Here is a 27,538-nt window from a genome sequence, read left to right as displayed (position 1 = left end):
CGTGAGGGGCGGGGAAGGAGCCCCAGCGCCAAGGCGCCGCAGCGCAGCTGTGTCCGGCCCAAGGCACTAATGGCTCTGCGGCAGGTGGGAGACAGACCGCGAGGGTGGCGGGAAGAGCCACGGCGCATCCCGCTCGCAGCCCACGGCTTCGGTGGACCGAGACCGGCGTGGACCGGCAGCTGCCCCGCGGCCCCAGTCCCCACACGGTAAACCAAGAGCCTCCCATGGGAGTGAGCCGCACCGGAGAGAAATACACGGCCGTTCTCGGGAAGCATTTATTGAGGCAGCACCGGGGCTCTTCCGAGCGCCAGGAGAAGGGAAGCGCAGGGGGAAGCTCAGGCACACAACCCGGGGTCCCGCCCCCGTTCAGGGCTGGAGACCCTAATCCCCAGCCCGCCTCCCCCCGCCAGCACGGGCCGCTCCGAGCGGCGGCAGGCAGGCAGCAGCGCTGACACACTACCGGATAACCACCAGGGCGCTCTGCGTCCCGCGCCTGATCTCCAGCAGGAACCCTCCCGCCATGCCGGGAACAGACCGCTCCGGCTGCCCGCGCAGGAAGCGGCGCCACTTCCGCCGCCCGGCAGCGCCGCCCGCCCGCCACAGCGCCCCCTGCAGCTCGGCGGCCGCCGCGACTCGAGCACAGCTCCAGGCTGGGAGGGGAATGGCTGAGAGCAGCCCTGAGAAACAGGCCCTGGGGGCCTGGGCTGAGCAAAAGCTCCACAGGAGCCTGCAGTGTGAGTGCAGCCCAGACACAACCCTGTGCTGGGTGCAGCAAGAGCAGTGTGGGCACAGGGCAAGGGAGGGGATTCTGCCCCTTGGCTCTGCTCTCCTCACACCCCACCTGCACTCCTGGGGGCACTTCTGCAGCCCCCAGCACAAGCAGCACATGGAAGTGTTGGAGCCAGCCCAGAGGAGGCCACCAAGATGCTGAGAGGGCTGCAGCAGCTCTGCTCTGAGCACAGGCTGAGAGAGTTGGGGCTCTGCAGCCTGCAGAAGAGAAGGCTTCCAGGAGAGCTTGGAGTGGCCTTGCAGGATCTGAAGGGGGCTCCAGGAGGGCTGGGGAGGGACTATTGACAAGGTCTTGTCATGGCAGGAGGAAGAGAAATGGGTTTGAAGTGGCAGAGGGGAGACTGAAAGTGGCTGTTAGGGAGAAGTTGTTTGCAGTGAGGGTGGTGAGAGACTGGCAGGGGTTGCCCAGGGAGGTTGTGGCTGCTCCCTCCCTGGAGGTGTTCAGGACCAGGCTGGATGAGGCCATGAGTGACCTGTTCTAGTGGGAGGTGTCCCTGCCTATGGCAGAAGGTTGGAACTGGCTGAGCTTTGAGCTCCCTTCCAACCTAAACCATTCTATGATTCTATGACTCTCCAGCTGGCAGCAGTGGGAAGGCCCTGGGGTGGCCACCCCACCCTGCCCCTTCCTCTTGCTCCAGCAGCAGCTGTGGGCTGAAGCCTGGGTGCCCAGAGCCCTGCAGCGGAGCCACCACCTGCCTGGGCAGCCCTGCTCCAGCGCTGGCCTGGCCTCATGAGTTTTCTTACGCCCAATGTGAACCTTTGTGTGTTAACAACTTCCTGACATCTCCTGTGCTCCTGCCACGCCAGCCTGCTGGGAGCCTTCACCCATCTGCTCAGGCACCTCTCCACAGGCACCGGGGGCTGTGATTTCCTCCCTGTCTGGACACAACTCACCTCACAGTGCTGCAGCTCCATCGGACTTGGTCTCTATTTACAGACACCTCCTTTGATAGCAGCACGGTGGAAGACTGCACCATCTCCTAGACGTTGTCTATCAGGTGCTATGAAACAGAAGGTAATCAATCTGCTCTGGCAGGAGGGGTTGGGCTTGATGATCTCTTGGGGTCTCTTTCAACCCTTGTCATCTTGTGAGCTTGTGACTCAATGATCTCTTTGGAGTCACTGTCCTTGGAGGTGTTGAAGCCAAGCCTGGCTGGGGCACTGAGTGCCATGGTCTGGTTGGTTGGGCAGGGCTGGGTGCTAGGTTGGGCTGGATGAGCTTGGAGGTCTCTTTCAACCTGCTTGATTCTGTGATTCTATGGTTGAGAATCACCTTGCAATATAAAAAATCCCCTCTGGTATGCTCCATGGGGGCACCCCAGACACCTTTATGTGCGATAAGCACTCAAGCAGACTAGCCACAGCTTCTTTTTTCTATTTCTAAATGCAGCTACTACTGATAGAACCAATTGCTATCCAAAGTATCACTTGCTTTCCGTTTTTACCTGCCCTGTATTTGGGGAGCTATGTAAAGATCAGACAAAATACATATGCATGTATAAAAACCTTTTAACAGAGAAAGTGGTCAGGGCCTGGCATGAGCTGCCCAGGGAGGTGGTGGAGTCACCCAGCCTGGATGTGTTTCAGGGTGGTTTGGATATGGCACCTGGGGATATGGAGCTATGGTTTAAGGTGAATTTTGTTCAGTAGGGTTCCAGGTTAGTGCTCCTGAGGGGCTTTGCCAACCTGCATGCTTCTGTGATCACAGGCTCACAGGTGTCAGGGGCTGGAAAGGAACCAAAGAGCTCATCCAGACCAACCCCTGCCAGAGCAGGACCACACAATCCAGCTCAGGGCACACAGGAGCACATCCAGACAGGCCTGGGAAGGCTCCACAGAAGGAGACTCCACAGCCTCTCTGGGCAGCCTGTGCCAGGGCTCTGGGACCCTTCCAGGCAAGAAGTTCCCCTGGTGCTGAGCTGGAGCCTCCTGTGCTGCAGCTTCCATCCATTGCTGCTTGTCCTGTGCCAGGGAGCAGTGAGCAGAGCCTGTCCCCCCCTCCTGACCCCCAGCCCTCAGAGAGTTACAGACATTGATTCAATCCCTTCGCAGCCTTCTCTTCTCCAGACTAAACAGCCGCGGGTCCCTCAGCCTCTCCTCTCCAGGCCAACTCCTTACGCTCATTTCCCACTTCCACGTCTTCCCGGGCTGCAGCAGGACGACGCCAGCACGGTCGAGGCACAGGCAGCTGCACAGCCCACACCTGGAGCTACCTCTTTCTCCGCACGACGCCCAGTAACCCCCGCGCAGGAACGGACACAGCCACGGCGCTCCTGGCAGCCCACTTCAGGTTGCTCGCTGCTTTCTGCCGCCGCCGCAAGGGGGCGGCTCTGCCGCCGGCCGCCCACACGCACCGCCGGCCCCCGGCGCCTGCCTGCCGCGCACGCCGCCCGCGCTCGCCATTGCGGCCGCGGCCCGCCAGGGGGCGCCGTGCGGTGCGGCGCGGCGCGGTGCACGGCGGGAGCTGTCAGGGCGGCGCGGGGCCGGCGGCGGCGGCGCTCTTCCGGCTCGGGTCGCTCCGGTAACGCAGCTGGCTCCGGTAACGCAGCTGGCTCCGGTAACGCAGCTCGCCCGGCCTCCCCTGCTCTCCCTCCCCCTCCTCTCCCGGCTCGGGTCACCCAGGTAACGCAGCTCGCCCGGCGTCCCCTGCTCTCCCTCCCCCTCCTCCCGGCGCGGGTAAGCCGTGCGCCCCGGCGTCCCCTGCTCTCCTCCTCCCTCCCGTCGCCGCGCCCGGGTTGGGGAGGGCGCCGCAGCCGAGCGGGGTCCGCCTGTGGGGCAGAGCCGGCCCTGCTCTCTCCTCCGCAGCCCGGGCCGCGCTGCGGGCACCGCTGGGGCGGGCAAGGGCCGAGCCAGGCCCGATCTGGCCTGTGCGCGGAGAGCAGGTGCCAGCGAGCCTGTTAATTGCTCTGCACCGCTTAACCTGTGGCACCTGGCTCGCCCGGCTGCCGCCCCGCGCTCTGCCCTCCGCCCCTGGCTCCTGGAGCGCAGAGCGGGCCCAGGTGCTTCCGGGGCTGCAGAGGCTCTCCACCCGCTCCGCGCTCCGCTACCTGCCCCGGGCGCTGCTGGCGGGGCCTGGTTTCGCCTTTCCTGGAGGAGCTTCCGCGGGGGATCGCTTACCGTCGGGAAGAAGCGCGGTGTTGGGATGACAGAACCGTCCTGCTTTGACCTTGAGCGTCGAAAGGCTGTGGGCCTCTTGGGTCAGATTCCTGGGCACATTGCTCGGCTGCTTCGGTCGTTGTATGTGAGGTTTGGAAGGAAACATGGGGCATGTGGCTGTACTTCGTGTAGTGCAGGGTTAAATCTCATCTGTTGATGCAGGGATGGCCTTAAATCTCGTGATACCCGCTTGAAAAGCAGGAATATATGGCAGCTTCTGCTGTTAAATGTTCCTCAGGAATAACATTTTGCATGCCTGCAACAATGGCCAGAAAAGGGTAAACACTTTATCTCTTTAAGTATCCTAAAATATCCTGGACGTGAAGGGCAGTTTGTGATGAGCTGGTTCTGGATGACTCAAGCCCTGCTGTTTTCATTGCTGGTTAGCAAGAGCCCTTGCTCTGCTGCGTCCCCTGTCCACAGGCAGTAACAGTGAGTATGTGATGCTGCTCAGGTTGTCTGTGTAATGTGATACCTGAATTCCAGCTGGAGGACTGTGCAGTGGTGGGAAGAGTGTCTCAGTAGTAATGGGCTAGATACGTGCAGCACATAAGGAGGCATAAGATAAGGTTGAAGATCATCATCTTTCATTTTGTTGCCAAACCTTGGTCTGTGTGAAATGCTTAGGCTGGCCTGACTGTCAGATCTGCTTAATTACTTGTGTATGAAATGCTGCTAACTGCTCAAAGGCAGGCTGAAACACAGTAGGCATTTTGCAAGTCTAATCATAGTATGGTGCCTAAATATTGTGATTATCCAAAATGTGCAGTCCTTTTAATAGAACGTGGATGGATGGCAGGTGCAGGAGTGTCCGTTGGGAAACATGCTGAGTGTCAACATGTAATTCCTGGGGTTGTCTGAATTGGAATGAGAAGAGGCACTTCTGGAAGTGAAGCAGCCTGTAAATGCAACATGGGGAATCACAGAACCTTAGAGGTTAGAAGGCACCTACACAGATCATCCAGTCCCAGTGCCCTGCCATGGCAGCATCACCCAGGGTAGGCCACACAGGAATGCAGCCAGGAGGGTTTCAAAGTGTCCAGAGAAGGAGACTCCACAGCGTCTTTGGGCATCCTGCTCCAGGGCTCTGCCACCCTCACTCCAAACAAGTTTCTCCTCCTCCTGAGCTGAAACCTTCTCTGCTCCACTTTGCATCCATTGCTCCTTGGCTTCTTGCTGTGCAGCATCCAACAGAGCTTGGCCCCCTCCCCTTGACCCCCACCCCTCAGCTGTTTGCACACATTGCTCAGATCCCCTCTCAGCCTTCTCTGCTCCAGACTCAACAGCCCCAGGGCTCTCAGGCTCTCTGCATAGGGGAGATGCTCAATCTCCCCCTCATCCTTGTGGCTGTCCCTTGGACACTTCAGGCAGGACCTTGTCTCCTGAACTGAGGAGCCCAAAATTGACACAGTATCGCAGATGTGGTCTGACTAGAGCAGAGTAGAGGGGGAGAGAGGCTGCATTTCCAGCTTACTAAATGTCTTGCTTTGCCAGCTGATTGCTAGCACCTGTGGCATGGATGTTTAAGCAGTATTTTGTGAGGACAAGGTGTCTATCTTCTGTTAACAAGGTGACTGCATTCACCTGGTGCTTAGGCCATGTTATGCTGGTAGTGCTTTCTTGGGTCCAGATACTGGCAAGCTGCACCTGTCACTGCTGCACCTGTCACTGGAGTGCTCACAGCACACACAGCAAGCCAAATGGTTAAGACCTTGGTTTGTCTGGTGTATGTGGGCATGGCCTCTATCCTTCTGCCACTGTTCCAGTTGAGTAAGAGGAGGAACCTTCCACCTGTTGCACTGCTGATCAGAGCTGCTGCTGTCCACCTATGTCTTTTGACTTAGCATGATCTGAGCTGGCTGAAGACCTTGTAGTCTGTAGACCTTCAGAGCCTTGCAGGATCTGAAAAGGGCCCACAGGAAGGCTGGGGAGGGACTGTTGACAAGATCTTGTGATAACAGGGTGAGGAGTAATGGGTTTGAAGTGGCAGAGAGGAGATTGAAACTGGTTGTTAGGAAGAAGTTGTTTGCAGTGAGGGTGGTGAGACACTGGCACAGGTTACTCAGGGAGGTTGTGGAGCACAGAAGCACAGAATGGGATCAAAGATCTGTGCTTCTGTGCCCCACAACTTCCCTGGAGGTGTTCAGGGCCAGGTTGGATGAGGCCTTAAGTGACCTGTTCTAGTGGGAGTTGTATTGGAACCAAATGATCTTTGAGGTCCCTTCCAACCTAAACCATTCCATGACTGAAAATGTTTAGTGACTATTCTACTTTTTCCCCCCCTTTATTCTTTAGTGGAGCATTTTGTAGAAGACAGTCAAGAAGAGCTCTGAAGTATGTTATAAAAAAATCTGCTCTGAAAATTGTTGAGAAGAGATAGAAAAAAGACTAAGCTAAATGATGCCTGCCAAATTGTGAAACAGAAGAATAGAAGTAATGTATTTGTATGCATGTAAATTGTCTTCCGGATTAATAGTCATGCTGTGCTGACTTGTAGCTGAAAAGAAGTTGAATGATAAAGAGGAACAGTAAGAGCTTGTGTTTCCCTCTGAGAGTCTGGGGAGAAGAAACACTGCAGGATCAACCATTCCTCCATAGCAGGAACAAGAAATGAGAAGAAAGTGCAAAAGCGACTCAGTAAATGGTTTAATTGGCCAACACGTCCCTGGTTGTATCACAGAATCACAGAATGCATCCAGTTCAAAGGGACCCTTCTCCAACCCCTCTGCAGTGAGCAGGGACATGTCCAACTAGTTCAGGAGCTTGTACTGCAACATAAGAATAAAAAAATGGTATCAGTATGTTAGCAGGTGACATCAAGCTAGGAGCAGCTGTGCCAGTGTCTCACCACCCTCACTGCAAAGAACCCTTTCCTAATATCTAGTCTGAATCTCCCATCTGCCACTTTAAACCCATTCTTTCTTGTCCTGTTGTGACAAGAGCTTGTCAATAGTCCCTCCCCAGCCATCCTGGAGCCCCCTTCAGATCCTGCCAGGCCACTCCAAGGTCTCCTCAAAGCCTTCTCTTCTGCAGGCTGCAGAGCCCCAACTCTCTCAGCCTGTGCTCAGAGCAGAGCTGCTGCAGCCCTCTCAGCATCTTGGTGGCCTCCTCTGGACTGGCCCAAATAGTTCCATGTCCTTCTTGTGTTGGGGGCTGCAGAGCTGCACCCAGGACTGCAGGTGGGGTCTGACTTGGCATTGTCACAGTGACTGATTGGCTCCAGGAGCTTAGATTCCATATATTAAAAAATAATAATCTGGAATGTAGTAGTCTGCACCAGGGATTGTTGAGGTCTGAGGCTGAAGCCTGGCAGGAAGATTGTTTTAGCAAATGCTTTTATCAGAATGGTTTCCTGGCAGAGGCACTGCTGCTGGAACAGAAGGGGACTTGAAAGATGGTGACTCTGTGAGCTGAGCTGCACTGAAGCTTAAGGAGGAAACACTTCAGAAACATGTCAGAAGAATTCAGGTTAAATTCTAGGTGTGGGTTGTCTTTGTTTTTCTTTCCTTCAAATGTGTAATTGAATAAGAGGGAAATAATAAGTTCCACATCTGGGTTGGAATATTGGTGGTTCAAACACAGGAGTCAACAGAGGGAAGAGGAGAACAAGAAAAGTAGTTGTAAATGAGCATTGAAAGACAGCCACTAATGTAAGGGAGCATTTCCTCCTTTTTGCCTGTGTTGTGTTACTCTGGCTTTAATTACTCTCTGGTTTTAAACAAGACATGCTAGATACTTTACATCTTTTAAAATAGGAAGCATGGGTGTCTGGAGTTTTGGTGATTTTCAGCCCCAAAATGCATGCTGGTTCATTTCTGTTGTAGTAGATAGTTAAGAGTCATTTGTTGCCAGAAAGGAAAAAAACCCAAACTTGGGAAAGTAGTATTCAAGAAAGAGGAGAATCTTTTCAGTTAATGATTGACCTGAGTAAAAACAATGAAGACACAAATAATCCTCTTTCATTTATTGAGAGGCAGAACTTCAGATCAGTGAACCCTGAATGTTGTGTTTGCTGTCAAGAAAAGGGAAGGTATTTGAAAAGCAGAAACTTCAGTGTGAGGTTCCAGCATTCGTATAGCATAAGAGGACCCAGTCTCAAGTTGTGCCAGGGCAGGTTGAGGCTGGATGTTAGGAGGAAGTTGTTGGCAGAGAGAGTGATTGGCATTGGAATGGGCTGCCCAGGGAGGTGGTGGAGTTGCTGTGCCTGGAGGTGTTGAAGCCAAGCCTGGCTGGGGCACTTAGTGCCATGGTCTGGTTGGTTGGGCAGGGCTGAGTGCTAGACTGGGCTGGCTGAGCCTGGAGCTCTCTTCCAGTCTGCCTGATTCTATGACCTAACTCTAGGAGTTTTGTTACATCAAGTATGATACTGTGATTTGAGCATCTGCTGTATGCCACTACAGGGCTTACAGTGACTAAGATGTATTTAGTGTTTGCTTTATTCAGATGTTAAAATTAACTAGTGGATGCAATTAAGTATTTGGTATTGAGTCAAGTATTATTTTTAACAGAAGAAACCTTTTATTTGCTTGGAGCTGCCTGAAGTGATCAGGGCTGCTTTTTCCCACTTACTTCACCACAAGATGGCACGCAGATGGCACCAGCTGTGTGGCACAGTTGACTTGCTAGAGGGCAGAGATCCATCCAGAGGGACCTGGACAGGCTGCAGAGCTGTGCCCGGGCCAACCTCATGACATTCAACAAGGCCAAGTGTGAGGTCCTGGGTGGGTGCAATCCCAAGCAGAACTCCAGGCTGGGTGGGGAATGGCTGAGAGCAGTCCTGAGGAACAGGCCCTGGGGGTCTCAGTGAGGAAAAGCTCCACAGGAGGCTGCAGTGTGAGTGCAGCCCAGACACAACCCTGTGCTGGGTGCAGCAAGAGCAGTGTGGGCAGCAAGGCAAGGGAGGGGATTCTGCCCCTTGGAGCTGCTCTCCTCACACCCCACCTGCAGTCCTGGGTGCAGTCCTGCAGCCCCCAACACAAGCAGGACATGGAAGTGTTGGAGCCAGTGCAGAGGAGGCCACCAAGATGCTAAGAGGGCTGCAGCAGCTCTGCTCTGAGCACAGGCTGAGAGAGTTGGAGCTCTGCAGCCTGCGGCTTCCAGGAGAGCTTGGAGTGGCCTTGCAGGATCTGAAGGGGGCTGCAGGAGGGCTGGGGAGGGACTATTGACAAGGTCTTGTCATGGCAGGCCAAGAAGGAATGGGTTTGAAGTGGCAGAGGAGAGAATGAAACTAGATGTTAGGAAAAGGTTCTTTGCAGTGAGGGTGGTGAGACACTGGCACAGGTTGCCCAGGGAGGTTGTGGATGCTCCTTCCCAGGACCAGGTTGGATGAGTCCTTGAGTGACCTGTTCTAGTGGGAAGTGTCCCTGCCTGTGTCAGGGGGTTGGAGCTGTCTGATCCTGGAGGTCACTTCCAACCTAAACCATTCTATGATCATAAATTGAAGAGCTGTAATAAAGCATAAGTGAGACAGGGAAGCAGAATGTCAACCTGAACTCCATGTTGAAGAGGCGCTTCAGAGCAATCTGTACTTACCAATGGAAGACAGAAATCTGCAGTCACTTTGCCTTCTGATAAACAGAGAGAGAAGTTAATTCCTGTGAAGCCTTCATGCACATTCTTTATGAGATTTTACTGTTTCTCTATGAGTTAATGTCTGCTGTAAGTCAAACCTCAAATTCCTGCAGAACAGCCAGAGCAGAACTGTTGATGTATCTTATGTACTTCCATCAGACTGTGCCCAGTGTCAGACCTGGCAGTTTTGTTCCTGCCATCCCTCCTCTGTGACTTCTGCCTGTGCAAAAGAAGAAGTGTACTTGGTGTCTTTCTGCAGGTCGTGCTGTGTGTGTGTAATAATAAACATAACAACTTGTGCTGGCTTTTGCATCACTACAGAATTTGGGGGTTGCCCCCCAGAGAGTGAATTGCCATGCTGCTCACTGGGTGGAAGTGAAATAAAGTTATTGTTTACAGAAGTAGGCCAAATAGAGAAGGCAACAAATATCCACAGGTGCACACACACATGTATAGCTGGACAGCAGCCCAGCTGCCCCATGGACACCCCTCAGCAGCCTGCAAGGCCACTTTACCTTACCTCCTACTGCAGTATAACACAAACGATGGACAGTACAGAGAAGTAGAACTTCAGAAAGGAGGAAAACAGGAGAGACTGAAACTCCAGATTATATAGGAAAATCACAGGCAAATGAAACGGGGTAGATGTATCTCTTCTGTTTCATTCAGCCCCTTTGAGGACGTACAGCCCTAGGACAGCAAGTTCTGCGTGTGCCCTTGTGGCCAAAAGAGCCAATGGCATCCTGGGCTGCATCAAGAAAAGTGTGGCCAGCAGGGCTAGGGAGGTTCTTCTCCCCCTCTACTCTGTCTTGCTGAGACCACACCTGCAATACTGTCTCAAATTTTGGACTCCCCAATTCAAGAGTAACAGGGACCTGCTGGAGAGAGTCCAGCAGAGAGCCAGATGCATGAGTGGGGCACTTGAGCATCTCCCCTGCAAAGAGAGCCTGAGAGCCCTGGGGCTGTTGAGTCTGGAGCAGAGAAGGCTGAGAGGGGATCTGAGCAATGTGTGCAAACAGCTGAGGGGTGGGGGTCAAGGGGAGAGGGCCAAGCTCTGTTGGGTGCTGCACAGCAAGAAGCCAAGGAGCAATGGATGCAAAGTGGAGCAGAGAAGGTTTCAGCTCAAGAGGAGGAGAAACTTGTTTGGAGTGAGGGTGGCAGAGCCCTGGCACAGGCTGCCCAGATAGGTTGTGGAGTCTCCTTCTGTGAACACTTTGAAACCCTCCTGGGTGATGCTGCTTTTAGCAGAGGGCTTGGACTGGATGATCTGTGCAGGTCCTTTCCAACCTCCCTGTGATTCTGTGCCTCTCCTGAATTCTCTGGAGAACTTTATTCACAATGAGGACCCTAATCTTAAACAGCAACATAAATAATAGCCATCTTTTGTGGGTTCTGAATGCAAGAGGAAGAGCATTCAGTTAGGTACCTGACCTACTGCTCTGTAGCCATAGGCATGCTCTCCTTAGAGCCTTGTTTGACTGCTGCTCACTCACAGAAAGACAGCTTGTTGATTTAGTTGTTGCCAGGGTGGGTCATGTACAGGTTGTTACGTTGATTTTGTTTCATTTTCTCATGGAAAAGGATTTGACAATCACTTACAACAGTGTCATTTTGTTCCTGCCTAAAAATGGAGTAAGCTCTTTCAACTTCTGAATTTTGACTGGGTAGAAAAGTGTGCTAGAAGCCACAATTCACAATATTCAGTCTTACTAAGTGTTGGATCCTGTTGCAGGATATTAATCAGATCATGGCTAATTCTAGCTAATTCTACAGTCTGGGCTGGGGAGGGGTCAGTTGTTACTTTGGGTGATGTGGGGCTTTACTTTTTCATCTTTCATCACTGTGCTAAATAGCAGTTACTCAAAACAACAAGCTCAAATGCTTCAGGAGGCATTAGAGTGGAGATGCCTCTTTGTAAAGTCTGCAATAGGAAGACTATAGAAAGTCAGTTTAGGAATAATTAGCTGTAATTGCAGTTCTCTTCTCTTTGGTGATAGAAAAGTCTCTGTCTGTCCAGCATTTTATTTTTGTCTTAAGAGACTAGCCTGGGATTTCCAGTATTTCTTTTGCTGTTCATGCTTTTAAATGCTTCTAAGAGAAAGCAAAGCATAATCAGTTAACAAATTGATCACAGAGAAATTGGCATTGGAATGGGCTGCCCAGGGAGGTGGTGGAGTCCTCATCACTGGAGGTGTTCAAGAAAAGACAGGATGAGGCACTTAGTGCCATGGTCTAGGTGACTGGACAGGGCTGGGTGCTAGGTTGGGCTGGGTGAGCTTGGAGCTCTCTTCCAACCTGCTTGATTCTATGATTGCTTTACCCTTTGGGCTGTTTTGAGACATCACAGAAACTAATATTCAACTAATAAAACCTATCAAATTTGATGACTTAGCCCACTTTTCAAAGCAGTAAACCAGAAACCAACAAGCGTGATGCTTACAGAGAGACATTTCTAAGCTTTACCACTGTATTGAAGTATCAGTGCTGTGAAACTAAATGTTGATAAATCTGGTTTGGTGTAGGTTAAAGGGATGGGAAAGTATTAGTAAGAAAACACAACAGAAACAGCAGAAGATTAAAAACTATATTTTGGAATATCTTCAAGCTGAACAAAACATCAACCTAGTAAGACAAGTGTATTCTTACAGAGGAGAGCTAATGAAAGTAGACATCCTTGGCCAGGGCTGGGTGCTAGGTTGGACTGGATGAGCTTGGAGGTCTCTTCCAACCTGGTTGATTCTTTGATTCTGTGATCCCTATAGTCTCAGTGATCCTGAAAGAAAATCAGTGCCAGGCTTATGTAAACAATACATAATATTTACAAAGCAACTTCTCTGCATCCCTGGTTTGTTATGATTGCTGGTAGGATTTGGAAGATATTTAAAATAGAGGCTCCTTGCTGTGGGCAAAACCATGCAAGAAATTTCCTTCTCTCTCTGTAACCTCAAACTATACAAGAAAAAAAAAATCCCTTTCTATAAAACTTTATAATGGTTAAATTCTCTGGTGGCATATGGATAAATATCAGTATTGGTGACGTGGGCAGAGTAAGTTCATTAGCAGCAGCCAGGGTGCAATAGACTTGGCTAACATATAGGTTATTCATAGGATGGTTTAGCTTGGAAGGGATCTTCAGACTGGACGTGAGGAGGATGTTCTTCACTGTGAGAGTGGAGAGAGCCTGGAATGGGTTGCCCAGGGAGGTGGCTGAGGCCCCATGGCTGGAGGTGTTTGAGGCCAGGCTGGCTGAGGCTGTGTGCAGCCTGCTCTAGGGTATGGTGTCCCTGGGCATGGCAGGGGGATTGGCACTGGCTGCTCCTTGTCGTCCCTTCCAAGCCTGTGTCTTTGACTCTGTGATGTGTTCATTCAGAGTAACAGCATGATGAGGACAGACAGTGGAGTGCTCTCTGTCCTCTTTCACAGTGAATGCAGCATACATGCACAGAGTTTGGTTATGGCAGGGGGCTTGGATTTAGATGATCCTTGTGGTCCCTTCCAACCCTGACTGATTCTGTGATTCTGTGACCTCAAGGCTCATCCAGTTCCAACCCCTGACTGTATGCAGGGACACCTCCCACTAGAACAGATCACTCAAGGCCTCATCCAGGCTGGCCTTGAACACCTCCAGGGAGGGAGCAGCCGCAGCCTCCCTGGACAAGCAGTCAAAGCTGTTGATTTTTGTTTTTAAGAAGAGCAGGACATTCGGAGCAGTTAGTCTAAAAAAAGCTACCTGTTTCACCCTGTTTTCCTGCTGGGTTTGTCTAACCTTTGATAAGCCTGCATTGCTCCACTCTCAGCTTGCTGGTGTTTCAAGCACTTGATGAAGGTAGCTCTGTTTTGCACTCAGCCGTCAATGGCTGTGTTTATGTTTCAGCTGGATTCAAAAGCAGAATGCTGATGGTTTCTTCAGTCAGAAAGCATTTTTCGCCCTGTCTACTTCTTTCTCTCTCCTTTGTGCCTGGAAAATGAGAGTTGTGCTTTCTTCTCCTTCAGTGTTAATACTTCATTTTGCTTTTGGAGGTCAGAAGTTAGCATTTGTGCAGCTCTCACTTTGAGAAATCTGTTGGCATTTCCAGCTTTTCTCAAAGCAAGCATGGTCTTTGTGGACTTGATCCAAAGAAAGATGGTTAATATGAAATGAGGCCATATGAAATGCCTTTCTTCTTCTTTCTTTGTGTTAGTAACAAGTGACATCTGAGTTCTTTGTGCCAGCAGGATACCCTGACATGTATCAGCGTGAGTTTAAGTGTAGGCTCTGCTGGGTGATGCTCAGTGATGGGACAAGGGGCGATGGGCACAGAAAGATCCATGGAAATACCAGGAAAATGTTTTCCCTGTGAGGTGACAGAGGGTGACAGAAGACTGGCACAGGCTGCCCAGGGGGCTGTGGATTCTCCTTCTCTGGAGCTATTCCAGAGCTGCCTGGATGTGTTCCTGTGTGATCTGCTCTGGGTGCTGCTGCTGTGGCAGGGGAGCTGGACTGGATGAGCTTTGGAGGTCCCTTCCAGCCCCTCACACCCTGTGGCTCTGTTCTGTGCTTTGTGGTTTTGTTTTTTTGTTGTTGTGGGATGGATTTGGGTTCTTCTGGTTGGTTGGAGTTTTTTGTTTGGTCTGTTGGTTTTTGGGGCTGGGTTTTTGTTTTGATGGAGGGTTTGTTTGCTTCTGCTGTTTTGTTGTTGCTTCTGGTTTTTTGCCTGCGGTGCTTCAGCTTGTGTTTCTGCACACAGTTTCCCAGTGCCCTTTAATCAAGACTGAAGAGAGCAACATCTGAGTCTGAAATCTGTCAGTGAAGCTGAGTGTCAGAAAAAAGTAGAAGACCTCAGTTCAGAAGGTGCCTCCTCCCCAGAGTTGCAGCTGCTGGGGGTTAATGTAGCTTTGGAAACACACTTGTTTTGAGTAGCGATTGAATGTAATGAACCGAGTAGTGGTATGGCCTATGAAAGTTGAAGTGGTGTGGCTGGAAGCAGAGTGTCTTAATTACCTGGTGTAGACTACCATGTGATGAGAATATATAGAGCAGATTGTGTAAGCCTCTGGTGACAGAACGCTGCCCAACACACCTCTGGTGTGCCTGGCTAACAGGAACAGCAAAACAGAGCAGAGCTGCGGAGTAGCTGAAGTAGAATATGAGGTCTCTGAAGAGGAAGTCTTGCAGCTGGGTCAAGGCAATCCCAGGCACCAACACAGGCTGGGCAGGGACTGGCTTGAGAGCAGCCCTGAGGAGAGGGTACTGGTGGATGAGAAGCTCAGTATGAGCTGTCAGTGTGTCAGTGGAATCTCTCCATTTCCAGCTGTGTTTCATTCTCCCCATTCCTTTCACTCCCTGGCAGCCTAAGAAGTCCCTCCCCAGCTTTCTCGTAGACTCCCTTCAGATCCTGCAAGGCCACAAGAAGGTCACCTGGGAGCCTTGTCCTTGGTTACATACTGCTCCTCAAAGGTGTGTTAACTGTGTGCAGTGTTAGCCTTTGGTTAAGATTTGCCTAAGCTGGTTTCAGACTGGTGTTTTGCAGTGCCTTTGAGGAGAATGTGGGGCTCTGTGTCCATGACTTTTAATACTCTGCCTCTCGGAAACAACTGATTTCAGGAAGCTCTGTTGTTTTCTTTTGGACAGGTAATGTCTGTACATGAATTGCAAGCTCGTCTCTAGTGGGGACACGGTGGGAGGATGAACACGGAGGAGCTGGAGTTACTGACTGATTCCAAGTACAGAAACTATGTAGCAGCTGTTGACAAAGCACTGAAGAACTTCGAATATTCCAGTGAATGGGCAGATTTGATATCAGCACTGGGCAAGCTAAACAAGGTATGCCTGGCAGGTGCTCTTGGCAGAGGTGTGGGCACTGACGAGAGGGGTGGTGGAACAGTGCAGAACTGCAAGGTTCTGGCAGGTTCACGTCAATGCAAATAGTTTTAGCAGTCTGAGCCAAGTGTTGGGTGTGTGCAAGGAGCAAACAGATCAGATGCCTTCTGAGCACTGCAGCTGAGCCTTGGTCATCCTAAGTAAAGGGAAGAGTTATTTACTTCTCTAGTGGAAATAAATGCAACATTTTTATGACTGTTGCTTCCAATGTCAGTGTAACTGAAACAGGAGTGAAAAATAGGAGCCAGTATGAATATCAGCAGTACTTTTGATGGCTCACTCATTGAATAAAGGATGTTGTCATTTTAACAGTTAAGGAACTGAGTGTCTAATATCATCGTGATCTTTAATAGCAGGTTGCAAAGACCCCTGAGACCTGTAAAAGCTTGCTCTAGTCAATCCTGTGTGTTTCTAGGGGTCTGCAGTCAGGGTCACAGGATTCCCTTTACAACACACACGTTTTGCCAGTGCAGAGCTTTGCAGAACTTAGCATAGAAAATTACAGACCCAAAGCTTTTACATCCTACCCTCTAAACCTCATGGAAAAGCAGGATTGGCAGTAACAGCTGGGATGCCAGTGACAAGCATTTCTTTCTGTGAGCTCCAGTTTCTTTCATTTGATTGTACCAGTTCTCATAGCACACTGTGTGCAAAATAAAGGCTACGCTGTTGGGAAAGAAAAGATCTGAAACTGTAAACACAGGTCTGTGTTCTGGTGCTGAAGTGATGATATAGTTGCAGGCAGTGTATGTTGTGTCTTTCTCTGTAACAGCTCCTTAGAGTTCTCCCAAACTCGCCACCCACAGTTTGATAACCCTTTTTGGGCTACTGGCAATCAGTTGAAGCTAACAGAAATAATAGCTTTTGCCCTCAAAAGGGTGTAAAATGCTGCAAACAGGCTGCAAGTGTGGAAATGAAGTTGTAAATGCTTTGGTAATTCCACCTGCAGCAAGTGTGCGAGCGAAAGGCCTGGCAAAGAAGCAACTCCATTGAACCCCCTAGGAGTGGTGGTTTTCTGTTGTGTTGTACCCAACTTATTGACCACTGCTTTGTAAAATGTGGCTGATGGTGTCTTTGTGCTGCTGTTGTGCACGTGTTGCTTTGCCAGGTACTGCAGAACAACGCCAAGTACCAGGTGGTGCCGAAGAAGCTGACTATAGGCAAGCGCTTAGCACAATGCCTTCACCCAGCGCTGCCGGGAGGGGTTCATCGGAAGGCACTTGAGACCTATGAGATCATCTTCAAAATCATTGGACCCAAACGTTTGGCCAAAGATCTTTTCCTCTACAGGTATGGTAGCCTGGACAATGAATTGCTGAATAATTCATGCACAGTTGAGGCGCTTTTTGTTTCCTGCAGTGTGTATTAATGCTGTTGCTTTGTTGTGGAGCAAAGACCAGTCCGATCCTTCTCCTCCTCTTACTGGCTCTCTGCTCTGGTGTGACCGCACCTGGTGTCCAGTTCTGGGGCCTCCAACACAGGAGAGACATGGACCTGATGAAGTGGGTCCAGAGGAAGGCCACCAAGATGATCAGAGGGCTGGAGCACATCTCCTGTGAAGACAGCCTGAAGAAACTGGGGCTGTTCAGCCCGGGGGAGAGAAGGCTCTGGGGAGTTCTTATAGCAGCCTTCCAGTACCTGAAGGGAGCCTACAGGATGAGGCACTTAGTTGATTGGATAGTGCTGGGTGATAGGTTGATGAGCTTGGAGATCTCTTCCAACCTGGTTGATTCTATGGAAGGCTGAGGAAGGACTTTTTACAGGGGCTTGTGAGGATAGGAGAAGGGGAAATGGTTTTAAATTAGAGCAGGATAGATTCAGGGTGAACATAAGGAAGGAGTTCTTTACAATGAGGGTGGTAAAATACTGGAAGAGGTTGCCAGGGATGTGTTGAGGAGACATTAAAGATCAGACTTGCTGTGGCCTTGGGCAGCCTGATCTAGTTGGAGGTGTCCCTGATGAGTGCAGGGGGTGTTGAACACGATGACCTTTGACTCGTGGTGCTAGTGTAGCCGTACACTGCTCCTGAACGTTGTGCATCTGAATCTAAACAGTTCACCTAAATGTTTTTTGGGAACCACCTTTGGTGCTAGAAAACCTGGAATTTATTGTTTGTTAACTGAAATCAAGTCTTATGCATCCATGTACAGTATATGCAGTAATCAAAGTGTGAATGCTTTTTTCTTTGTTTCCACATGATGTTTTTCTGTTGGAATCTAAGTGATGCTGGAAAAGAAATTGAGAACAGTTCACTGCAAGAAGTGTTCTTTTCCAAGCAGTCAGATTTCCAGAACAGAAAGGCTCCCTGTTTTGCTAGCATGGGAGGACAAGTACAGTTTTCCTTTCAGACTGTAGAACTGCTGATAATGAGAGAAAAGGATAACCTTGAAAAGAAAGTGTAGTGAGAATATGCTGATTCCTAAGCCTCCAAGAGGATTTTGGCTGAGTGGGGTGTGTGTGTTGGGTTTGGCTGAGCTGGAGTTATTTCTCCTCAAAGCATCTTTCTAGTGCTGTGTTTGGCAGTGCCATGGCTGATAACACAGCAGTGTTTTGGCTACCGCAGAACAAGCATCCAGGCTGTGCTTTCCCAGCATTACCCACCCCAAGAGTGTGCCAGGAGGGGACACAGCTGAGCCAGCTGACCCAAACTGGCCAAAGGAGTATTCCATGTGATATGATGCCAGCTCAGACACAGGAGCTGACGGAAAGAAGGAAGTGGAGGGTAGTCAGTGGTGTCTGTCCTTGAGAGCAAGCGCGGCACCCAGAGCCCTGCTTCCCGAGACTGACCACTGCTGGTGGGAAGCAGAGAATCAAATCTCTCTTTGCTTTTGCTTCTGCTTAAGTGTGGGCAGCAGGGCGGGAAGTGATCCCCTCCCTCTACTCCACGCTGCAGGGACCCCACCTGGAGCACTGCATGCAGCTCTGGAGCCACTCGGACAAGAGGACTATGGAGGTGCTGGAAGGTGTCCAGAGGAGGGCCACGAGGATGAGCAGAGGGCTGGAGCTGCCCTGCTGTGAGGAGAGAATGAGGCAGTTGGGGCTGTTCTATCTGGAGAGGAGAAGGCTCCCAGGTGATCTTCTCGTGGCCTTGCAGGATCTGAAGTGGGCTACAAGAAAGCTGGAGAGGGACTTTTTGGACTGTCAGGTAGAGACAGGACTGGGGGGAATGGAGCAAAGCTGGACATGGGTAGATTCAGACTGGATATTAGGAAGCAGTTTTTCAGCATGAATCATAGAATCAGCCAGGTTGGAAGAGAGCTCCAAGCTTATCCAATCCAACCTAGCACCCAGCCCTGTCCAGACCAGACCATGGCACTAAGTGCCTCATTCAGGCTTTGCTTCAACACCTCCAGGGACGAGGACTCCACCACCTCCCTGGGCAGCCCATTCCAATGCCAATCACTCTCTCTGTGAGGGTGGTGAGACTCTGGAACAAGGTGCCCAGGAAGGTAGTGGAAGCCTCATCCCTGGAGGTGTTTAAGGCCAGGCTGGCTGAGGCTGTGGGCAGCCTGCTCTAGTGTGAGGTGTCCCTGCCCAGGGCAGGGGGGTTGGAACTGGCTTATCTTTGTGGTCCCTTCCAACCCTGACTGATTCTGTGATTCTGTGATTGTTGTTTCTATTATTAAATTGCTCCTATCTTATTACTGGCTTTTGTTATGCTTTCCCCTCTTCCCTGCCCATTTAAGAAGGGGAGTGATAGAGCAGCTTTGGTGGGCATTTGGCCCCAGACCAGGGCCAAACCACCACAGGGAGCAAGCCATGGAGCTGTTTATTTTCTAGTGCATATAGAGGGATGTGTGTCTGGCTTTCTACACAGACTCACACAGTTCTTACTCTTTAGCTGGCCCTGGAGATGAAATTCTCACCTGTTTCAGAAAACAGTTCTCTTTAGCTAGCCAAGTTGTGTACTAATGCATGGAAATGATTTGTCTTAACATCAGCTGCTCTGTGCTGCTTTGCCAAGATGTTTATGGACAGTTACATGTGTGGGGGAGAGGAGCACCTCCAGGCTGTGTCTCCACAAGACTCTCTGAGCTCAGAGCTCTGGTTTCTCGCTTGTGCAGTGGTTCAGTAGCTGCAGTATCTTGTCCACAAGGAGCTGTAGGGTAGTGGAAAACGCCACCTTGTGAACTGTAACTAGAAGCCATTGTTACTTGTGCCTGGGAGAAGACTCTGCTCACACGAAGGCATTGTCAGAGGTTCCAGTGTCTTTCATGGAAGCAGTGACAGTGTCCCAACAGCAAATCTTGAGGGGTGAGTAGGAGCCTCACAAAGAAGGACTGTGTGGCAGTGTGCTGGTTCACAGCATCACAGGGTGACAGGGGTTGGATGGGACCTCTGCAGACCTTCCAGTCCAACCCCTGCCAGAGCAGGAGCAGAGAATCCAGCACAGGTCACACAGGAACACCTCCAGACAGGGCTGGAAAGGCTCCAGAGAAGGAGACTGCACAGCCTCTCTGGGCAGCCTGTGCCAGGGCTCTGGGACCCTTACACTCAAGAAGTTCTTCCTCATGTTGAGCTGGAACTTCCTGTGCTGCAGTTTCCATCCCTTGCCCCTTGTCCTATGGCAAGGCACAAGTGAGCAGAGGCTGTCCCTGTGCCTCCCTTCCTGCCCCTCAGCCCTCAGCTCTTGATAGACATTGCTCAGATCTCCTCTCAGCCTCCTCCTCTGCAGCCTAAGCAGCCCCAGGGCTCTCAGCCTCTCCTCCTCAAGCAGTGCTCCAGTCCCTGCAGCTTCCCTTTTGTTGAACAAACTCACGTTTTCTGCAGAAAAGGGGAAAGGATTGACAATGGCAAAACAGTAATTCTTCTAGACAAAAGCAAAAAACATCTTTGCTAATGGTTTTGCACTTTTGGAAAGGTATTTTTTTCCCTAGAAGAGGCATAAGATTGCTTCCACAAAGGTCATTTATTTATGCTTTGAACAGTAGATCTGTAGCTGTGAGCTTTAAGACCTGTGTCTCAATTTTACCTAATATTATTTATATGTCAGGGGTCTTCTGGCCTGAGTCCTCAGTGATTTTGAGAGCTGCAGTTGTTTCACAGGCTTTTGATGATTATCGTCTGTGCTACCATATTGCAATAGCAGAAGCCCTTTGAGTGTGTAGGTGACTTCTCTGTCTGATCTCACCTGTAACTTTTATGAGTTTGGATTCACAGAAGACTCAAAATGTACTTCCAGTGTTCTTAATCCTTTAAGTGCTCCATCACGAGCAGTGGGTTTATTGTTAGAGAATCTGGTTTCAGGTTGGAATTGTGAACTAAATCTGTATTGGGTTTCTGCTTAACCATGTAAGTGTCTAAAAATGTGCCTCTGGGGGGGCAAAGCATTGTGATTGCTGTGTCTTACTGAAGTGTTTCTGTGCCTTCCCTCAAGTGTCCTTGTCTTTTGTTTTTAAGGCAGTGCAAAGGCAGTGTGTTCTGAAGTACTTTTTCCACTATGATTTAGTCCAGCATGGGCGAGATGGACCTTTCTGTCCGGCAGAGATGCCTCAGCTCTGTTACATTTCTCTTCCTGGTGGAAGGCTGCATCAGGAGCGGAGTGGCCAGCAGGCCAGGCTGCACCAGGCCTTGAGCGACCTGTTCCAGTGGGAGGTGTCCCTGCCTATGGCAGGGGGTTGGAACTGGCTGAGCCTTGAGCTCCCTTCCAACCTAAACCATTCTGTGGTTCTATGTTAAGACTCATCTCTGGCCCTCCAGCTCCCACTGTCGGCACTCACAGCTGTGATCTGCCTCAGCAGCCTGCTGGTCTGCAGGGCTGCCACGTTGTGTGGGGGCCTAGGCCCATGCAGGATCACAAGATGAAACCCTGATGCTTGTCACTCCAGCAGGCACGGCTGTAGCAGCCTGCAGGTAGACAAGAGCCAGTGTGCCAGGAGGAGCTTGCTGACTGAGCAGAGGTTCTGTGCCCACAGCTCGGGGCTGTTCCCGCTGCTCGCCAACGCTGCCATGTCTGTCAAGCCAACCCTGCTGAGCCTGTATGAGATCTACTACCTGCCGCTGGGGAAGACGCTGAAGCCAGGGCTGCAGGGGCTGCTGACTGGCATTCTGCCTGGCTTGGAGGAGGGCTCGGAGTACTACGACAGGTAAGATGTGCTGGTAAGGTGATGTTTGATTTAGGTCTGCAGTTGTCTTTTTCCTGCGGGTTTTCTTCAGACACCTCTGTGTGGATCTGTGGTGGTTTGGGAATTCCCTGCCCCCCAACTCTGATGAAGTCACCCAGACTAGACTCAGCTGCCAGACTGACCATATCAGGAGAGCCCAGGGCTTGCTTACCCTTATTTGGCAAGGCACAAGTACCTCAACACCTGTGGGTCCCTGTTTCTCACTTTGGGAGGGACATAATGGCCCAAGCCTTTGTTTTCCTTCTGCCCTTGCTTTCCCCAGAAGCAGAAGGGCAGGGCAAGCCAGGACACCTAATAGGCCTATTGGCCTTCCAGGACACTGTTCTAGTGGGAAGTGTCCCTGCCTATGGTTGGGTTTGGAACTAGATGATCTTTGAGGTCCCTTCCAACCTAAACTGTTCTATGACCCTTAGTGTTGTGTGTCAGTCTGTTCTGCAAAGCAACAAGTCATAGGACAAAAGAAAGTGACCCTTGGTGGAACCAGGGAAGGTTTAGATTGGATATTAAGAAAACATCCTTCACCAAAAGGGTTGTTGAACTTTGGACCAGGCTGCTTAGAGAAGTGCTGGAGCCTCCATCCCTGGAGGTGTTTATGCCCTGTAGATGTGGTGCTTCAGGGAAAATGCTGTGCTTATGGTTGGACTTGATGATCTCAAAGGTTCTTTTTCCCCAGCCTTAATGATTCTTTGGTTCTTGTTTTGGATTGAGATAGGTGACATGTCAGGAATGTGCTGCTTGTTTCCCTTCCACAGATACCCACTAATTACTGCTGCCATATTAGCCATGGTCTAGAGCACATAACTGAATTTAAGGTAGCGAACAAAGCTTCCCTCCTTAGGATTTACTTCTTACAGTACCTAATCTGTCATTAAGTCACCTATGTAAGAGACAGCATCAACCCAGCTCTCTTGATGGGCTGTTACCTTGTTTCTGGCCTGAGGCTTAATGTCTCTTTTCATCAGCAAGTCTAAGTCCCAGCTGTGTTATCCTGAGTGTGGAGTTTGAGGTGCTGGTCTAGAATGAATTTACGCTCTGAGGATGAATTTACACTCTGAGGCTTTGAGTTTTTGAAACTCTTCACTTGCCTGCATATTCTTGGTATTTCCAACCTAAGAAGCTGGAATTTTTGTGACTTGTGTGTGAAGAGCAGTTTAATGTTTGCTCTTTTTCTGCATAGATGGGTACACCCAGTGTAGCTGGCATCACTGCAACAGGGAACTCAGCTTGCTCGACGGTGTAGAGGTGCTGCCACAGGAGCAGAGGGAGATGAGGACAGGGGAAGGGGCTGCTTGTGCTCGAAGAGTTGTCTCATTTTTAAACTCTGTTGTTGCCAGAATTGCTCAGTGCAAGGAATGAGAGGGCAAAGGCCATTTGCTTGATTCTTTTCTTTAGTAGCTGTGGTCACTAGGAAAAAGTTTTTCCTGGAGAGAGTGGTCAGGGAGTGGAATGAGCTGCCCAGGGAGGTGGTGGAGTCCCCCAGCCTGGCTGTGTTTCAGGGTGGTTTGGATGTCGTGCTTGGGGCTGTGGTTGAAGGTGAATCTTGTAGAGTAGGGTTCTGGGTTGGCCTTGGTGCTCCCGAGGGGCTTTGCCAACCTGCATGGGTCTGTGACTGTGGTTTCCTGCTGCCTCTGAAGCTTCTGTCTGTAGCAGCACTTGGCTTTAAGTATCAGACGTGGAAGTTACTTGGCTCTTTGAATGTAAGGGGTGCCCAAGAGAAGCATTTTGCAAGCCAGGGTGGCCTGTGGGGGCTTCCTAGTTGGACTGCTCTGTCCAGGCTGTGTTATCAGGTTCAGTCTGTAACTGGGACTTGGCAAAGAGAGTTTTGACCTCTCTGTAACAATTCAATCTTGTGTTTATTAAAACTGGGGGCAGGCAAAGCTGTGACAGAAGGCCTAATGTATCTGGCTTGCTCTGGCTGCAGAACAAACACGCTGCTGGAGAAGGTTGCCTCGGCTGTGGACCAGTCGGCGTTCTACAGCGCGCTCTGGGGCAGCCTCCTCACCAGCCCTGCGGTTCGCCTGCCTGGCATCACCTATGTCCTCTCCCACCTGAACAGGAAGCTCTCAATGGAGGATCAGCTCTACATAATTGGCAGTGACATTGAATTAATGGTAAAGTTGGGCTGGAACACTGCAGGCATTGGTGCTACTTGACATGATAATGTACTTGTGGGGAATTTGGGTGTCCTCTCTATCTTTGAAGGTAGCCTTTGAAGAGCTGAAAACGCACATTTAGCTGTTCTAGCACCGGGGGAGGTGATGGTTTTGTGCACGAGAAAAGGGATTTTTACCTTACAAAGCTGACTTAATGTTTCAGAACCGCTTAGGTTTTTCATAAAACTTTCCCTTCGTGCCACACTGCAGTTAAAAGTGGCTGAGTTTTGTGCTTGTGGAAAGGCACTTCCCTAGAGCGTTAGTTTGTTTTTTAAACCTAAGGTATTTGTTCTCAACCCCAAGAGCTTAATGTTTCTGGAGTGAAGGCAATTGTTGATGTTGTTTCCTCCTTGAGTAAACTTTCTCCTGTTGTGTTTCACTGTTAAGAGTTTAACAGTAACTTAATGGTGTACATGTCGCTGTTTATAAACTGTGCTTGTTCTGTGCCTGTTCTCTTCGTGTATTACAGTAAGTAACTGTTTGGGGGGGGTCTGCCATTACTTCAGGTGGAAGCAGTAAGCACATCAGTGCAAGACACCAGTGTCCTAGTACAGAGGAGCACGTTGGACCTTATCCTTTTTTGTTTTCCTTTCCACATGAGCCAGGTAAGTTATTAACATGAGTGATGGATTGGCAAACTCCTCAGTACGCTCCACTTGAGTCAGTAGCAGTGTTTAGTTGGTCTTTGTTAATGGTTCTTCTCCAAGCTTGAGCTTCTCTTTTCCTCCTTTATTCTTTTTTTCTCTTTTTCTCCTTTATTCTTTTTTTCTTTATTATTTTCTCTTTTTCTCCTTTATTCTTTTTTCTCTTTTTCTCCTTTATTCTTTTTTTCTTTATTATTTTCTCTTTTTCTCCTTTATTCTTTTTTCTCTTTTCCTCCTTTATTCTTTTTTTCTCTTTTTCTCCTTTATTCTCTTTTCTTTTTCTCCTTTAGTCTTTTTTTTTCCTTTATTCTTTTTTTCTCTTTTTCTCCTTTATTCTTTTTCCCTTTTTCTCCTTTATTCTTTTTCCCTTTTTCTCCTTTATTCTCTTTTCTTTTTCTCCTTTATTCTTTTTTTCCTTTATTCTCTTTTCTCTTTTTCTCCTATATTCTCTTTTCTCTTTTATTCTTTTTTCTATTTTTCTTCTTTATTCTTTTTTCCCATTTTTCTCCTTTATTCCTTTTTCTTCTCTTTTTTTCCTTTACTCCATTTTCTCTCTTTCTCCTTTACTCCCTTTTCTCTCTTTCTCCTTTACTCCCTTTTCTCTCTTTCTCCTTTACTCCCTTTTCTCTCTTTCTCCCCTATTCCCTTTTCTCTCTTTCTCCTTTATTCTTTTTCCCCTTTTATTCTTTTTATTTTTCTTCTTTTTTTAAAAGAATTCTCCTTTTTTTTATTTTTCCTTTTTTTTTTCCTTCCTTCTGGATTTTAGTTGAGTTTGCTTCCAAGGCTTTGGACTAGTTAACTGTTTTTTGTTACATTGCCTTCTGTTCACCCTTTTAGCTGTTAATGAAGGGCACATGATTACAAAGTGTCTGTCTCAAACAGTAATCACAGTTCTATTTCCTGAGAGCAGGATCATGTTTCCCTGTCCTGATTCGAACTGGGGGCTGTCAGACCAGGCACTTAGCCATGTTTTAGTGGTCCCTAAGCTGCTAGCATAGCCAGAGTCTTGCTTTCCATGGTTTCATCTAATGGTGCTTCTGGACTCTTCAGGCCACGCGGCCAGACATGATCCGGATTCTGTCAGCAGCCCTTCACGTCGTCCTGCGCAGGGACATGTCCCTCAACCGAAGGCTTTATGCCTGGCTGCTAGGTGGGTTCATCTCTAAATCCATTCTTTGATACAAGTGGGGGAAGGATTTGGTGTTCCTTAGCAGTATTTTGCTATGCCCTGGAGAAAGATTCTTGGAAAAATGAAATACTGTGTATCCTAAGAAAGAAAAGCACACACACTCTCTGGGCATAAAAGATGAAGGAGGTCATGCAAGAGCTCCTTCCTCTTCCATAAGTGATTTTGCTATTTTCTTGTAGCAGCAATCAGGGCCTACATTCATGAGCAAAGCCCTGTGCACTAGGCCTGTGTAAATAGAATGATTGAATCACAGAATCAGCCAGGTTGGATGAGACCTCCAGGCTCATCCAGCCCAACCTAGCACCCAGCCCTGGCCAACCAACCAGACCATGGCACTAAGTGCCCCAGCCAGGCTTGGCTTCAACACCTCCAGGCACAGCCACTCCACCACCTCCCTGGGCAGCCCATTCCAGTGCCTGAAGGACATGGAACTATTTGAGCCAGACTAGAGGAGGCCACCAAGATGCTGAGAGGGCTGCAGCAGCTCTGCTTTGAGCACAGGCTGAGAGAGTTGGGGCTCTGCAGCCTGCAGAAGAGAAGGCTTCCAGGATAGCTTGGAGTGGCCTTGCAGGATCTGAAGGGGGCTCCAGGAGGGCTGGGGAGGGACTACTGACAAGGTCTGGTCATGGCAGAACGATGAGGAATGAGTTTAAAGTGGCAAAGGGGAGATTGAAAGTGGCTGTTAGGAAGAAGTTGTTTGCAGTGAGGGTGGTGAGACACTGGCACAGGTTGCCCAGGGGGGATGTGGAGCACAGAAGCACAGAATGTGTGATCACAGAATCTTTGATCTCATTCTGTGCTTCTGTGCTCCACAACCTTCCTGGTGGTGTTCAGGACCAGGTTGGAGGAGGCCTTGAGTGACCTGTTCTAGTGGGAGGTGTCCCTGCCTATGGCACAGGGAGTCTGGAACTGGATGGTCCTTGAGGTCCCTTCCAACCCAAACCATTCTATGATTCTAAGATGCTCCCTGTGGCTCATTCAATGTTTGTGGATGTTTGTTTCCTTTCTACAAGAAGTAGTTTGGTCAGTCATGTTGCATTAAACTTCAGTTTGTGTGGAAACTGCTTGTGTGGAAGTATCACCCTTAGTTTGCTGTATTAAACTCTATAAAATCATCTTTCTTTTGCCAACATTACTTGGACATCCTCTTGGTAAGTTTCCAGTACCAGTGTGTTGATTCCTAGTCTGAAGAAATGGGCAATGTGTTCTGTGCAGTGACAGCTACTTACTTGTCTTCTCTTTGCTTGAAGGTTTTGATAACAATGGTGCCCTGATAGGACCCAGGAGTACAAGGCACAGCAACCCCGAGGAGCATGCTACTTACTATTTCAACACCTTCTCTAAGGAGATGTTAGTCCAGGTAGCTATGTGGTGTGCTCTTGTGGCATGGGTGCTGAGCAAAGCTGCTTTCTCTTTCTTTGTTGGCTGCCATTTTGATGGGACCATGCAATTTCTGTCCTTCTGTGGTGTTGTGTCCTGCTCAGGTTTCCACTGAGAAGGTTTTACAAGAAGACATGGCTGGTGTGTTCAGCCCTGAGGAGAGACTGAGGCAGTTGGGGCTGTGCAGTCTGGAGAGGAGAAGGCTCCCAGGTGACATCATTGTGGCCTTGCAGGATCTGAAGGGAGCTACAAGAAAGCTGGGGAGGAAGTTAGGCTGTCAGGGAGTGATAGGACTGGGGGAAATGGAGCAAAGCTGGAAATGGGGAGATTCAGGCTGGATGTTAGGAAGAAGTTGTTCAGCATGAGGGTGGTGAGAGCCTGGCAGGGGTTGCCCAGGGAGGTGGTGGAAGCCTCATCCCTGGAGGTGTTTCAGGCCAGACTGAATGAGGCTTTGGGCAGCCTGCTCTAGTGTGAGGTGTCCCTGGGCATGGCAGGGGGTTGGAACTGGCTGATCCTTGTGGTCCCTTCCAAGCCTGGGTGCTTCTTTGACTCTATGATGTGTTCATTCAGAGTAACAGCATGATCAGGACAGACAGTAGAGTGCTCTCTCTCCTCTTCCACAGTGAGTGTAGCATACATGCAGGGGTTTTGGTTATGGCTTCACCACACTG

The 27,538-nt window shown here is 49.7% G+C and overlaps 2 protein-coding genes across 8 annotated transcripts in view; one reads left to right on the top strand and one right to left on the bottom strand.

The window, feature by feature from the left end:
- UBE3D (ubiquitin protein ligase E3D) overlaps window positions 1-542 on the bottom strand; it is an 88,876-nt gene extending 88,334 nt beyond the window's left edge. Inside the window, exon 1 of the mRNA XM_064169272.1 lies at window positions 461-542. Within this exon, the coding sequence (XP_064025342.1) occupies window positions 461-522 (62 nt within the window). The 5' untranslated portion in view covers window positions 523-542. The remainder of the gene's footprint in view (window positions 1-460) is intronic.
- A 2,724-nt stretch (window positions 543-3,266) lies between these two features.
- The window catches only part of DOP1A (DOP1 leucine zipper like protein A), a 65,780-nt gene continuing 41,508 nt past the window's right edge, over window positions 3,267-27,538 (top strand). For 2 of the 7 annotated variants that reach the window (XM_064169264.1, XM_064169261.1), the window contains exons 1-8: window positions 3,267-3,411; window positions 15,128-15,319; window positions 16,485-16,666; window positions 21,292-21,462; window positions 23,423-23,612; window positions 24,161-24,259; window positions 25,349-25,448; window positions 26,738-26,847. In XM_064169264.1, coding sequence (XP_064025334.1) covers window positions 15,182-15,319; window positions 16,485-16,666; window positions 21,292-21,462; window positions 23,423-23,612; window positions 24,161-24,259; window positions 25,349-25,448; window positions 26,738-26,847 — 990 coding nt within the window. In that variant the 5' untranslated portion in view covers window positions 3,267-3,411; window positions 15,128-15,181. Of the gene's footprint in view, window positions 3,412-15,127; window positions 15,320-16,484; window positions 16,667-21,291; window positions 21,463-23,422; window positions 23,613-24,160; window positions 24,260-25,348; window positions 25,449-26,737; window positions 26,848-27,538 lie in introns of those variants that run through there. The other 5 variants (XM_064169260.1, XM_064169258.1, XM_064169263.1 and 2 more) reach the window with 4 other exon arrangements.

The sequence above is a fragment of the Pogoniulus pusillus genome, chromosome 31 (genome assembly GCF_015220805.1).
Source record: "Pogoniulus pusillus isolate bPogPus1 chromosome 31, bPogPus1.pri, whole genome shotgun sequence".
NCBI classification, from domain to species: Eukaryota; Metazoa; Chordata; class Aves; order Piciformes; family Lybiidae; genus Pogoniulus; species Pogoniulus pusillus.
Note: the sequence above shows the minus strand (reverse complement) of the source record. Positions and strands in the feature narration are given on the sequence as shown.